This window comes from Trachypithecus francoisi, unplaced genomic scaffold, assembly GCF_009764315.1.
Source record: "Trachypithecus francoisi isolate TF-2019V2 unplaced genomic scaffold, Tfra_2.0 Lachesis_group3, whole genome shotgun sequence".
Classification (NCBI taxonomy): domain Eukaryota; kingdom Metazoa; phylum Chordata; class Mammalia; order Primates; family Cercopithecidae; genus Trachypithecus; species Trachypithecus francoisi.
Window position 1 is genome coordinate 40,332,175 of NW_022681468.1, and position 15,010 is coordinate 40,347,184.

Genomic DNA, 15,010 nt, shown 5'->3' on the forward strand with positions numbered 1-15,010 from the left:
CTGATTCTTCATCAGAGCATCTGTTCTCTCTCACTTAAAACTTGGAATCAAATTAGATTCTTTCCAAAAAGGGGCAACGAGTATTCTGAGAGCACTGGAGAGAGTATGCGCACCCCAGAGAGCGTGTGAATAAACCATCTGTTTGCTGGTGCATGGTTTCTGAGTGAGAAGCAGCCCCTTCCTGCCCCAAATCCAACAGGTCCACTCAAGGCAGGGTGGGGAGTGCCAGCAGGCCACCAAGGGGCTCCATTAGTAACACACAGGCTGCATCTCCCACACGGGTAGCACAGGGAGTGAAATCACGAACTTCTTACCGGGCGCAGTGGCTCACGCCTGTAATCCCAGCACATTGGGAGGCGGAGGCGGGCAGATCACCTGAGGTCAGGAGTTCGAGACCAGCCTGACCAACATGGAGAAACCCTGTCTCTACGAAAAATACAAAATTGGCCGGGCATGGTGGTACATGCCTGTAATCCCAGCTACTAAGGAGGCTGGGGCGGGAGAATCGCTTGCACCTGGGAGGTGGAGGTTGCAGTGAGCTGTGATCATGCCATTGCACTCCAGCCTGGGCAAACAAGAGTGAAACTCCATCTAAAAAAAAAAAAAACCATGAACTTCTCTTAGAGGCTCTTGTAAGACATGACTTTTTGGAATTTGGGTCTGATAAGACAGCTGCGAAAGGAAGGCGGAGTTCTTGGGAATGTGCTTTCCCATCTAACACTGGTTCTGAAGGGACCCGCCCTTTCCCTGCATTTGGGGATGAGCCCCGGGGTGTCTGACTGAGCTGCCTGTTTTTCTCCCATGGGGCAGGATAACTTCGGGTATGACCTGGCAGCTGTGGAGGCTGCCAAGAAGAAGCACGAGGCCATCGAGACTGACACGGCTGCCTATGAGGAGCGGGTGAGAGCCCTGGAGGACCTGGCTCAGGAGCTGGAGAAGGAGAACTACCATGACCAGAAGCGCATCACGGCCCGCAAGGACAATATCCTGCGCCTGTGGAGCTACCTGCAGGAGCTGCTGCAGTCCCGGCGCCAGAGGCTTGAGACCACCCTGGCACTGCAGAAGCTCTTCCAGGACATGCTGCACAGCATTGACTGGATGGACGAGATCAAGGTGGGCCCTGGGGGCCACCTCCTGCCATGCCCTGCAGCACTCACATTGGGTCTCAGGGGCCCTGCAGTTAGCATAAGCTTCCTTAGACACGTCCCAGCCAGTCATATATCTGAGTCAAAATAGAGAAACGGAGGCAGCAGAGTGTCTAGCTGCACTTGCCTCTGTGCCTCTTGGTCCACTCTGCTCCAGCAGGTGATACCAGCCCAGGTCCATGGTACCCTGGTGATCGAGAAATCTTGGGTTTATGGCAGCACCGGTGCCAACCTGCAGGGCCTTGAAGAGACATACATTAATCAGGAACCTGGAGAATCAGGCTCTTAGTCATTACAATTTGACTCTGGTTAGAATCCAGACCTCCCAGCGTAAGGGCAACCTCTCCTCTCTCTCTGCCATAGCGAGTCTCAGCTGAGAACACACATCAGACTGTCCCTGGAGCTTTGTGAAAATACACATGGCCAGGACCCAACCCTGAGACCGATGCAGTAGATGAGTGTGGGCCTTGAGCATCTGTAAGATGTTCCATGGATGATGCTGATGGGCATCCCCAGTAGGCACTCCCCCTCTGGAGCTTCTTCCGTCATCAGCAGCAGCCCTTTTCTGGCTGCATTAGGCTCACCCTTGCTCAGACACTAGGGACATGCCCTTTGCAGGGGGTCTCTTCTCCTAATGTGTAGGTCTCTTCGTTTCTCCTCATTTCCCTTCTGCTGTTCTCTTTGCCAGGTTCACCTCTTGTCTGCCGAGTTTGGGAAGCACTTGTTGGAGGTTGAAGACCTGCTACAGAAGCACAAGTTGATGGAAGCTGACATTGCCATCCAGGGGGACAAAGTGAAGGCCATCACTGCGGCCACCCTGGAGTTCACTGAGGGGAAAGGTGAGACCAAGTCTGTCTCCCCTGTTAAGGCTTCCGATGCCAGAGCCTCATCCTCTGGCCTAACACCCCAACTTGGATAAATCTCCTGGAACCAACTTTAAAGTTCTGTTTCTTTCGTCAAGTAATGGTCCGAGAAAGAAGCTTGAGGTGGCCGGGCACGGTGGCTCAAGCCTGTCATCCCAGCACTTTGGGAGGCCGAGACGGGCGGATCACGAGGTCAGGAGATCGAGACCATCCTGGCTAATACGGTGAAACCCCGTCTCTACTAAAAATACAAAAACTAGCCGGGCAAGGTGGCGGGCGCCTGTAGTCCCAGCTACTCAGGAGGCTGAGGCAGGAGAATGGCGTAAACCCGGGAGGCGGAGCTTGCAGTGAACTGAGATCCGGCCATTGCACTCCAGTCCGGGCGACAGAGCGAGACTCCGCCTCAAAAAAAAAAAAAAAAAGAAAGAAAGAAGCTTGAGGGACAGTCAGACTCTCTAGAGAGCCGACAACTGCTTCAATAACCTATAATCACCAAGGGGCCATCATCTGTCCTTCATTCTCCTTGCTAGTTCAAGTCATGGCTGAGACAATTTAGGTTTCCAGATTCTTGTTTTAAATAAGAGACCTCATTGCCTCTTTCAAGAATGACCTTGAAAATTTTTTAAAATTAATTTAAAAAATAATTTTATGTTGTACATTTCTATTAAGAACTAACCCCACTTTTTATCTTCCTTAACCCTGAAGTTCAGTGGGAAATAATTATAAAGAATCTGTCCACCCTCTGAGCAACTGGGATCCCCCTGCACCCAACCCCAAAGCCCCAGTGACATGGCAGCTTCAGGTTTGTGTAGTTCCAACCTGGGGCAGCTTATCTGAAGCGTGCCCATAAATGAAGCCCATCCCCCACTTTGTCCTTCTTCCCCCTATTTCTTCCAGGGTACCAGCCTTGTGACCCCCAGGTCATCCAGGACCGCATCAGCCACCTGGAGCAGTGCTTTGAGGAGCTGAGCAACATGGCAGCTGGGCGGAAGGCCCAACTGGAGCAGTCTAAACGACTCTGGAAGTTCTTCTGGGAGATGGATGAGGCCGAGAGCTGGATCAAGGAGAAGGAGCAGATCTATTCTTCCCTGGACTGTGGCAAAGACCTGACTAGTGTGCTCATCCTACAGCGCAAGCACAAGGCTTTTGAGGACGAGCTCCGTGGGCTGGATGCCCACTTGGAGCAGATCTTCCAGGAGGCTCATGGCATGGTTGCGCGCAAGCAGTTTGGGCACCCGCAGATCGAAGCCCGCATCAAGGAGGTGTCGGCTCAGTGGAACCAGCTGAAGGAGCTGGCTGCCTTCCGCAAGAAGAACCTCCAGGATGCGGAGAACTTTTTTCAGTTCCAGGGTGATGCGGATGACCTGAAGGCTTGGCTGCAAGATGCCCACCGGCTGCTCTCTGGTGAAGATGTAGGGCAGGATGAAGGGGCCACGCGGGCCCTGGGGAAAAAGCACAAGGACTTCCTGGAGGAGCTGGAGGAGAGCCGCGGGGTGATGGAGCACCTGGAGCAGCAGGCCCAGGGATTCCCCGAAGAGTTTCGAGATTCCCCAGACGTGACCCATCGGCTGCAGGCCCTGCGGGAGCTCTACCAACAGGTGGTGGCCCAGGCAGACCTGCGTCAACAGAGGCTGCAGGAAGCTCTGGACCTGTACACGGTGTTTGGGGAGACAGATGCCTGTGAGCTGTGGATGGGCGAGAAGGAGAAGTGGCTGGCCGAGATGGAAATGCCAGACACCCTGGAGGACCTGGAGGTGGTGCAGCACAGGTCAGAGTTAACTCATCTTTTCCTCACCTCCCTGTACCCAGGTCTGGGCACCATCTCCCACCTAGTTTGGTAATAGTCTCTGGATCAGCAAAGATCTCTTTGAGAGGCCCTGGGATGCCCTTTGTTGCAAAGTCCTGGCATTGGGGGTCACAAGTTCTATTCTGGCTCTGTGGTCTGGAGTACTTCACCCACTGGGGCCTTGCGTTCCTCAAACAAAGGGAATTTCTCTAGTCCAGTTATTCAATTACTTTTCAACGATAGCAATCTTTGCTCAGATGAATTGTGTATGGAACCCCTAGGTCACACAGAGGAAAAATGGAGCTACTCTGGAGAAGGAGGTTGAGAGGCCAGGACTCTGCCAGCTCTAGCTTTTTGTGGCAGTCCTTAAGCCAGGGGACTCTGAAGGGCCACAGAGAGAGTTTGCAAACCCCCTGTCTGCAAGGCCACTTTCACCCCTGGTGTTCTGATTTCAACAGTACCCCAGATGGTGAGGCATGCCCCAGTCTGTGAGGCATCTCAGCAGCCGAAGCACAGAACTCAGGGAGTCAGGAGGAGGAGAGGCCACTCTCTGGAGCAGTGCCAAGGTGGTGCTGCACTGATGCTGGAGAATCCTGGGCACTTACCGTTGAAGGATCAGCCTTCGGAACCACAAATTCCCCCCAACCACCACCCCAGCAGCTTTTCCTTATCTTACCCAGGAATGGAGCACCTGACTGGAAAGGGTATCTTTCGGATCAAGATGTCAAGGTATTGGACTCAGAGTCCAAAAGCAACAGCCAGAAAAGTGGAGGCCTGGAAGGTGGCCCTTGTGACAATTGACACCCTCCACACAAATACACAGTAACCTCTCTTCAGCCCTCCCTCCCCTTCATATGTCTCTGTTGAGCCAGAAGCCTATGTAGGAAGTAACTGACTCTCTCAAGGCCTGTTCCAGGCAATGCTAACTCACAAAATCAAACCCATGAACCAGAAAGGAGGGCCAGCATATCTGTCTTCTTCCTCCTGCCTCACCTGAACAAATGGTTTAGGCAGTGGAAGGAGAAAGCAAGAGCTACATGTTCTGGAGACTGGGGGTGCCACTGGCAAGGAAGTGTCTGCTGCTGCCTCACCCATCCTCATTTCCCTCTGCCCCTATCAGGTTCGACATCCTGGACCAGGAGATGAAGACTTTGATGACTCAGATTGATGGCGTGAACTTCGCTGCCAACAGCTTGGTAGAGAGTGGCCACCCACGCAGCGGGGAGGTGAAGCAGTACCAGGACCATCTAAACACCAGGTGGGGTGTGGGTAGGGCATGGGGTGGGGGGCATTGTCTCTCGACATCTGACACACTTCTGGGGGCCAGGCCCAAAATTAGACCACCTACTATGCACCAACACTTCTGTACCCTCAACATTCCTGGTTTTTTGTTTTTGTTTGTTTGTTTGTTTGTTTTTGAGACAGAGCCTCGCTCTTTTACCCAGGCTGGAGTGCAGTGGTGTGATCTCAGCTCACTGCAACTTCCACGCCTGGGTTCAAGCTATTCGTGTGCCTCAGCCTCCCAAGTAGCTGGGATTACAGAGGCGCAATACCATGCCTGGCTAGTTTTTGTATTTTTAGTAGAGACGGGGTTTCACCACGTTGGCCAGGCTGCTCTCATTCCTGGCCTCAAGCAATCTGCCCACCTCGGCCTCCCAAAGTGCTGGGGTTATAAGCATGATCCACCGCACCCCCACCAACATTCCTGTCTGTCTCAGCCATGGTTCCTTCCCAGTAGTACTGAAGTTGTAGCAGCAAGGAGGAATGATCGAGGTGGTGAACAACCCAGGGAGGGAGAGAAACGAGTCCTGGGAGGCTCGAATGCTGTGCCCGGGGAGGGCAGGTGTGTGTATGTGTGATGGAGGGCACATCCCAAGTGTGCCCAAACTCAGAATCAGGCCATATGCTTCTCATGCTGTATTTCCCAGGACATTCTTGGGCAGAGAAAATTGCTTTCTGAGAGCTCTTAAGTACTGTCCATAAAATAATGCTCCAGCCTGTGCCAAATGCAGTATTGATAATGAGGCTGGCTTGAATGAAGAGGAGAATTAGCAGGGAGCCTTAAGCAAGCTTTGTGGCCAGAACAAAAAACAAGCCCCAAAGAGCCTTTAGAGAAGGGGTGCTTTCAGTGTGGGGTGAAATTGCCCACGAGTTCCTAGAGGATCTTTGAGGACACAGCAAACGCCTGCATTCCCTGTCTTTACCCTGGGCCCTGCACATGCAATGCCACGCATTCACCACCTCCCCACTACCCTGGCCCCTTCCCCACACTTGTGCCCCACAGTAGAGCCTTGCTCTGCCTGAGGCAATCTGGGAGGTGGGCCTGGAGAAGACTCCATTGTAAAGAAAGGGATCAGCACAGTGGAGACTTCACTGAGGGGTTAAGGGGAGGCAGCGATGACCAGAATTCTTTAGAGCCACTAGAATGGGATGATGGTCTTAGCAGCCCAAGCTGGAGAGTGTGGTTCAGGAGATTCCTTTGTCAATCTGACGTTTTACAAAGGAAGAGAACACCTCTTCCCTCTTCTTTTGCCTTGTAGGTAATGAGTTTGTGTGTGCTGGTGGGCAGGAGGTGGTAGAGGTTATTGCAGTTGCTGCATAATTGAGGAAACTAGAGCATCTAAACCAGAGAAACTTCCTGAGAGGAAGAACTCATCAGCTCAACAATGAACTATAGTCTGAGAATGTTGATCTTTACAGACCCCTAAAACAGGCCCCATCCTCAAGTGATAAATATCCTGGTACCTGCCATCCTTAAGTAAGAAAAAAACCTGAGGCATGAAATTAATTACATTTGAGAGTTGAAAGGGACCTGAGAAGTCACCCAGTCTAGCCAGTGATGGGGAACTCACTCCCTCACCCTGCAGCCTGTCTCATTTTTGGGCAACTCTTTTTGGTTAAAAAGTTTGCTCTTCCATTGAGTGGAAATCTGCCTCCTTGAAATGTGTGCATATTGATTCTGGCTCTGCCCTTGAGAGATATCAGACTTACCCTGGTTCCTCTTCTGTGTATAGCTCTTCAATTATTTTTCAGAACAATGCCCATTCTACACCTCCACCCCCAGAGTCGTCTTGTGCCTCTGCGGTTCTTTTCCTCAGGGTGCATTCTCCCTACCTCTACATTATTCCAAATCCTGTCTCTGCCTGGGCCAGTCCAAGTCACTTGCTTTCCAGTTTTCCAGATGAAAAGCCATCTTTTCCTCCTTTGTACTGGTTTTGAGCTTCACATCCTATCTTATATTCTAATTATTTTTGTCCCCAAGGACTTTCCTACTAGACTATGTAAGCAAATGAAGACCTGTGTCTATTTATATTGCCCAAGGGCTTTGCACACCAAACACATTTTTGAGGTTTCTCCTGTTTGGAATATTACTTTCCTAGCTTTGCCCTTGGCTTACTCTTTTTATTCAGGTCTCAGCTCAAATGTCAGCTTATTGGTGTGACCCCCACTGACCGTCCCATTGAAAGCAGCACATCCTTCCTCTCCTTGACCCCTTTTGCCTCTATATTGTTACCTTCTTTTATTTTTTCTTTGCACTTATCACCACTTGATGGATTATAGACTTGTTTATGTCTCTAACTACTTGAATGAAAGCAAGGACTTTGCATTGTTCTTTATTAATTAATTAATTTTTTATAGAGACAGAATCTCACTCCATTGCCCAGGCTGGAGTGCAGTGGTGCAATTTTGGCTCACTGCAGCCTCAGCCTCCCAGACTCAAGTGATTCTCCCATCTCAGTCTCCTGAGTAACTAGTGCTATAGATGCACACTACTATACCCAGCTAATTTTTTGTTTTTTTTGTAGAGATGAGGTCTCACTATATTGCCTAGGCTGGTCCTGAACTCCTGGGCTTAAGTGATCCTCCAACCTCAACCTCCCAAATTGCTGTGATTAACAGGTGTGAGCCACTGCACCCAGCCTGCATAGTTCTTTCCATATCCCTAGTACCTAGATCAGTGTCTGCCACAAGGCAACTGAGAGTTGCTTGATAAATGCTTAGTACATGAGTGAACTGGGAAAAAACTAAAATTTTTCTGCCAAGCTTCTGTGTGGGTCATTCGAACACTTGATGAATGTGTGATCATCTTTCACCATCTGCATATTCCAGTTGAAGAAAAACCTGGCCCAGGACCAAACCTGAACTCTTGATGTCGCCTGACCGGTGCTAACTAGAGTGGCTCTATCAACTTCCTGCATCTCAAAGACAGTGCAGTGACAGGAGCAAGTGTAGGTTTCGGAAGCACACTAGACCCCAACTCCAGTGCATCTTTGTGTGGCCTCCACCCAATGGCTACAGCGGGGCCACTCCAGGAAAGGCCTGGAAAATCACTATGGGGCCTCTTGCCTGGGGACACAGCCAGACCCTCTCCCAGGGACACTTCCCTGTCGATTCCAGGGGTTTCAAACAAACTTGGACAAAACCCATTGATTCCCCAGCCTCAGAGCACCATCTGTGTGCCAGACAGGCACAGAATTCCCAGAGCACGGGGTCTTCATGGTCTAGGATGGGAGCCGAGAAATCTGCAGGCTGTCTCTCCTCCCTCGTATCCCTGGTCTCTCCCAGCCTGTCTCTTACATCTCTCTGCAGACCTTTCAAATCACACTGGCTGCTGTTGTCACACCTTGGGAATGCACAACAGTGCCCTCTGCCTAGTCCATCTGCTAGTCCCTCGGCTTCCATCCCCTGAGGCAGGGGACAAAGATGAATGAGAGACTTGGTCCCATCCTTTAATTGGTCACTCCAGTGGAGGCACTGGGGGTGTGTTTACTGACTGGGGCTTTGTGTCCAGTGATGGGTTGTGTGGAGGTCATGTGAGCGACAGTCACCCCGTTGCTCCTTCCAGCTCCCTTAGTCCTCCTCTCTGCCTGGTAGGTGCTGTGTACATGAAACTTTATGCTATGTTATTTGCGAGCTTGTCTGAATATTTCTCTAAATCATACACCCCACAGGGCAAGGCCTAATTATGTCTGTATTCTCCCAAAGGCCAACAAAATGCCTTATAACCCTGTGGGTGTTCAAGAAAGATGGGTTCAATTAGAGAATGAGCATTCAGCCTGCGTATTACAGTGATGCAGAATGAGTGAACCTAGGCCCAAGGGTAGTGTCCCTAGTGGTCTGGCCCGGCTGATGGGCAGCTCTCTGAAAGAGGTTTATTGTGTACTGCAGACTGACCCCAGGCCCCCAGGCATCCACCAGACCTTAGCACATTTCCGTGTTTCATAGCAACGCTGTGCTCGAAGGTTAAGATTATGTTAGTCTTTTAAATTATCATCACAGCTTATTCCTCCTCATTCTCTTCTTCCCTCTCCTCTTATTCCTCTTCTTTTCACCAGGGTGTCTTTTCTCTTAGATCCAAGGTGATCTTTTTCAGGCCCTAGGAGACTTTGCATGTGGCCTTGGGCATTTACATGGTTCCTCTAGGGCAGCTGGGGACCCTATGTCCTGAAGCATTCTTGAAGTTAATGTGAGCCTTTTAATTATTTTGATATTTCATAAACTCTGGGGAAATTGTATATTTGCCTGAAATCCAACTACATGCATAGCCTTTGCTTTCATGTTCCTTTACTTATGGTTGGAATCACATCACTAATTGCCCCCTCCTGATCAAAAGGTCTGATTGACAGTGATATATGTCTTCAGTTAAAATTGGATAAGTGAATTTTGCTCACCCACGCTTTGTTAGGTAGATTTTGTTTTTCTTTTTATCATACAAAGTCTGTGTGGGGAGATTTGCGAGAAATGTGGGAAGGGGTCAGGGTCTGCTATGGGAAGAGTTAAGTGAGAAGGTGTCTCTCTCCTCCGGGCTGTGTCCCCATCCGGCAGGTGGCAGGCATTCCAGACCCTGGTGTCAAAGCGGCGGGAGGCTGTGGACTCAGCCCTCCGAGTGCACAACTACTGCGTGGATTGTGAGGAGACCAGCAAGTGGATCACGGACAAGACAAAGGTAGTGGAGTCCACAAAAGACCTGGGGCGGGACCTGGCAGGTGTCATCGCCATCCAGCGGAAGTTATCAGGGCTGGAGCGTGACGTGGCCGCCATCCAGGCCCGTGTGGATGCCCTGGAGCGTGAGTCCCAGCAGCTGATGGACTCACACCCTGAGCAGAAGGAGGACATTGGTCAGCGGCAAAAACACTTGGAGGAGCTGTGGCAGGGCTTGCAGCAAGCCCTGCGGGGCCAGGAGGACTTGCTGGGGGAAGTCAGCCAGCTGCAGGCCTTCCTGCAGGATCTGGATGACTTCCAGGCCTGGCTCTCCATCACCCAGAAGGCTGTGGCCTCCGAGGACATGCCTGAATCCCTCCCAGAGGCTGAGCAGCTCCTGCAGCAGCATGCAGGTATCAAGGATGAGATTGATGGGCACCAAGACAGCTACCAGCGTGTTAAGGAGTCTGGGGAGAAAGTGATCCAAGGCCAGACGGACCCAGAGTATCTGCTTCTGGGCCAGCGGCTGGAAGGCCTGGATACCGGCTGGGATGCCCTGGGCAGGATGTGGGAGAGCCGCAGCCACACCCTCGCTCAGTGCCTTGGCTTCCAGGAGTTCCAGAAAGATGCCAAGCAGGCCGAAGCCATCCTCAGCAACCAGGTAGAAGAGGCATTCAGAGCTGGGACAGGCGGGTCTCTCAGGGCAGTAGCTCTTGTGGTGAGCCCACAAATGTGCTATAAGGCTCTGGGACCACATTACTCTTGTCTTGTACTCTGTATTCACTCATGGGGGAAATCTTTGTTTCTCATTAGGTGCCTTTTCCAGCCCTATGCCTTGTTCTTGGGTCTATCAGAGGCTAGAGAAGCGCATTTTGCCCTGGGTGGTTAGTCTTCCATGTGGCTTTAGGCACACTGTTTATTGGTGCCCCTGGGGTAGGAGTGGGGGCAAGACCTGGGGAGTAGCACCTCCTCCCTGCTCATTCAGGGGGCTCATTCAGACCGTGGCCTGTGTGGCTGCACGTGGTGCTCCCACTTGGTAGGTGTGCTCATCACCTCCTCCATGTGTCTTCATGCCTTGTCTGGAAACTTGCTCCAACAGGAATACACTCTGGCTCACTTGGAGCCCCCAGACTCCCTGGAAGCTGCAGAGGCTGGGATCCGGAAGTTTGAGGATTTCCTGGGGTCTATGGAGAACAACCGGGATAAGGTCTTGAGTCCTGTGGACTCTGGAAACAAGCTGGTAGCTGAGGGAAACCTGTACTCAGACAAGATCAAGGAGAAGGTGCAGCTGATTGAGGACAGGTACTCCCGGGCCCCAGGGCCACGAGGCCCCCAGAGCCACAGAGGGGTAGTGGTGCCACAAGAGGACCCCAAGCTCGGCACTATTGTGACTATGCCTTTGGCTTCCTTTCCAGGCACAGGAAGAACAATGAGAAGGCCGAGGAGGCCTCTGTCCTACTGAGAGACAACCTGGAGCTACAGAACTTCCTCCAGAACTGCCAGGAGGTGAGGCTCCAGCAAGGAGCAGCCGCTTTCCTGGAGATTCCCTTTCTAGAAGCAGAGTGCCCTCAAGGTGGGAAGTCCATAGGGATCCTTTCTAGCCCAAGAGCTGTGGGATTCCATGAGCAGGGACCTCTAGGTACTTAATTGGGTCATCCTCTAGAATCTTCAGTTGCACTTTTTGTTTTTGTTTTTGTTTTTTCAAATCTGAAAAGTCATCCTTAACTTGTCAAGTCTAGGCCAGAGTTTCTTAAGAGTAGTCTAGGGACAATCTATTTTAGAATCACCTAAGACCCAGTCTGGGCCAGCTTCAAGGATGTGTGACCTGTGTCACACCCTATGCTTAGCTTAGAAGGGTCCTGGGCTCAGTTTAATGCTCTACTCTTGCCATCTTGAAATTCTTCATGCTTTTGAACAACTCCATTTTGTACTGGGCCCTGCAAATTATGGAGCCAGTCCTGGTCCTAGTTAAAGCAGACCCCTGGGTCTCACTCAGGCCAGATGAATCAGAACTTTAAGGGGTGAGACAGAGAAAGAACATTTTAAACAAACCTGCCGGTTGGAAAACTGCTGGGTAGGAAGGTCCTTGCTCAACCTGGGGCCAGCTGTACAAGGAAGGTCTTTAATCCGCCTTCCCAGGTCCCTCCATTGACAGTACTTTCTACGTGGAATGGGGTTTTCCTTGACTTCTTTCTTGTCATACTCCTTTTCTGTCAGCCCAGATAACTTTGTTTTCATCAACCTCTGTCCTTGGCTTCTTCCTCAAATAACATTTTTTTCCTGTGTTTATCAAAGATCTCTCACCAAACTGCCAAAGGATGGATTTATCCATCCATCCAGTAAATACTTTTTGGGTTCCTAGAATATGCTAGGCCCTGTCTTAGGTCCTTGAAATATAGAGAGAAGAGTAAAGTATCCTTGGTCTCACACCACACACACTCCAGTGGGGAAGATGCACCTGTGCCCACATTTTAGCCCCCGCCTGTCATGGGTAAAGTTGCCTGTGCTGGTCCAGAGGGATCCAGAACTGCAGATGAGTTCTCTTCTGTGCTTGTACTTCCTCCCCATGGGCTTCTCCTTCTGCAGCCAGGGATGGGCAGCAGGTTCTGCCCTGCCAAAGAAATATACTCAGGGACAGTCAGCCCACTCTTTATGCACACAGCTCACTCTTTGGATCAACGACAAGCTGCTGACATCTCAGGATGTCTCCTACGATGAAGCACGAAACCTTCACAATAAATGGCTGAAGCACCAGGCGTTTGTGGCAGAGCTGGCTTCCCATGAAGGGTGGCTAGAGAACATTGATGCGGTAAGTAAAGTGAGTGGGTGGCGGAGGGCACTCTGCTCAGATAGGCTTGCCTGGATGGGGCTTCACCCAAGGTGTGGACACTGTCCTAAAGCTTGCTGACAGTATAGAATGTGGCAGCAAACAACTTTTCTAAATAGTAGTTAAACCTTCAGAGGTCCTGATATAGTCAATCTTAGTACACCTGGTCAGAATCAGTACCTCTTCTGGGTCACCTGAATCTAGGAACAGCCCAGGACACTGAGGACATCTAGTTAGAGCTTCAGTGTCCAGTGCCAGGACAGCAGTTGTTAATGTTTGCTTTCTATTGCCCTCACCAGGGCTCCAGCACTGTTCTGCACAGGGCTGGAGGAATAGGCAAGATGATCAGAATGGTCCAGGGGAGCCATTAACCCTCATCATTTGGATGGACAGAAGCACTGGGGAGTGGTCGTTTCCACTTCTTGTAGATGGTGAACTAAGGGACCCCTCTGTAGAGAGTTTGCCCAGTGGACAAGTCCAAATGTGGCTGGAATTAGATGTGGAAATCACTACCTTTGCTCCTCTCTACCATGGCTGTCCATGAAAAAGCAGCCCTAGCATCAGACTGATTTCTTAACCTCCCTGTACCTCAGTTTCTTCCTCTATGAAATGAGAGTAATAATAGGACCTTCCCAGTGCAGCTGTGAGCACTAAATACTTAAAGACAAATGAAACATTTAGCATAGTACTTGGCAATTATGAGACACTCAATAAATAGTAACTTTTAGGCCAGGCACAGTGGCTCACGGCTGTAATCCCAGCACTTTGGGAGGCCGAGGTGGGCAGATTACTTGAGGTCAGGACCTCAAGAACAGCCTAGCCAACATGGCGAAATCCCATCTCTACTAAAAATACAAACATTAGCTGGGCGTGGTTGCATATGCCTGTAATCCCAGCTACTCAGGAGGCTGAGACACAAAAGGGCTTAAACTGGCGGGAGGAGGTTGCAGTGAGCCAAGATTACGCCATTACACTCCAGCCTGGGCAACAGAGAGAGACTATGTCTCCAAAAAAAATTAACTATTATTACTGATATAGATTCCTAAGTCCAATTTATATCACACTGTGCCCACCCAAAAATGATACATCTATGCAGATGAAAACCAGACAAGACAACCTCAGTAACCAAAGGAGGTCAGTGAAGGTTAGTGCACAACCTCGGGAACTCACGGGGCAGTTTCTGCATTGGCTGTACTTGGATGGGTCTGGAATCCTTTTTCTTGCAGCAGCTGACCCTTGTCTGCAGCTCCCGTGCTGCAGTCTCCCTGAATCATTGCCCCCAGCGCTGCTCTCCTTGCTGCCCGGCTTCCCCTACCAGCAGTCTAACCCTTTGAATATGAGGACTTTTTCCTTATCTGTGGTGGTACATATCATGAAAATTATGCACAAACTTTTTTTTTTCACTCATCAGCTATTGTGTTAATGTATTTTTGTGTGTCCCAAGACAATTCTTCTTCTTCCGATGTGTCCCAGGGAAGCCAAAAGGTTGGACACCCCTGCTAATGCTGGGGATTCAGAGTCAATTTCAGTTGCGCCTCACCCACATTCTATGAAGATTCTTCGCCTTGCTGATCTCCTCTTGGGTAGTCTCTTGCAACCATTAGGAGCAGGGCTCACCCAAGGCCCAGTCAGCCCAGAATGTGAGCGCTCCTCCTTCTTGCCCCTAGGAAGGAAAGCAGCTGATGGATGAGAAGCCCCAGTTTATAGCCCTGGTGTCCCAGAAGCTGGAAGCCCTGCACCGGCTCTGGGACGAGCTGCAGGCCACCACAAAGGAGAAGACCCAGCACCTCTCAGCTGCCAGGAGCTCCGACCTGCGCTTGCAGACCCATGCTGACCTCAACAAGTGGATCAGCGCCATGGAGGACCAGCTGCGGTCAGACGACCCGGGCAAGGACCTGACCAGTGTCAATAGGATGTTGGCTAAGCTGAAGGCACGTGAGTGGGTTGTAGACTTAGAGTGTTAGGATAGAAGGGGTCGTGGAAGCCAATCTGACACCTTTATTTTTAATTTTAGGTTTGGGGGTACATGTGAAGGTTTGTTACACATGTCATGGGGGTTTATTGCACATATTATTCCATCACCCAGGTTTTGAGCTCAACATCCAGTAGTTATCTTTTCTGCTCCCCTCCCTTCTCCTACCCTCCCCCATCAAGTACACCCTAGTGTCTGTTTCGGTTGCGCCTCACCCACATTCTATGAAGATTCTTCGCCTTGCTGATCTCCTCTTGGGTAGCCTCTTGCAACCATTAGGAGCAGGGCTGATCCAACGCCCAGTCAGCCCAGAATGTGAGCTCTCCTCCTTCTTGCCCCTAGGAAAGAAAGCAGCTGATGGATGAGAAGCCCCAGTTTATAGCCCCGGTGTCCCAGAAGCTGGAACGCCTACTGTTATTTCCTTGTGTTCATAAGTTCTTCTCACTTAGCTCCCACTTATACGTGAGAACATGTGGTATTTGGTTTTCTGTTCCT

General features: G+C 50.6%; 1 protein-coding gene across 3 annotated transcripts in view; it reads left to right on the forward strand.

Annotated features, from left to right (window-relative positions):
* The window catches only part of SPTB (spectrin beta, erythrocytic), a 138,384-nt gene that overhangs the window by 87,053 nt on the left and 36,321 nt on the right, over positions 1-15,010 (forward strand). For all 3 annotated transcript variants that reach the window (XM_033187735.1, XM_033187734.1, XM_033187736.1), the window contains 9 exons: positions 811-1,113; positions 1,834-1,984; positions 2,906-3,776; positions 4,915-5,052; positions 9,621-10,377; positions 10,816-11,018; positions 11,132-11,222; positions 12,379-12,525; positions 14,211-14,474. In XM_033187735.1, the coding sequence (XP_033043626.1) occupies positions 811-1,113; positions 1,834-1,984; positions 2,906-3,776; positions 4,915-5,052; positions 9,621-10,377; positions 10,816-11,018; positions 11,132-11,222; positions 12,379-12,525; positions 14,211-14,474 (2,925 nt within the window). The remainder of the gene's footprint in view (positions 1-810; positions 1,114-1,833; positions 1,985-2,905; positions 3,777-4,914; positions 5,053-9,620; positions 10,378-10,815; positions 11,019-11,131; positions 11,223-12,378; positions 12,526-14,210; positions 14,475-15,010) is intronic.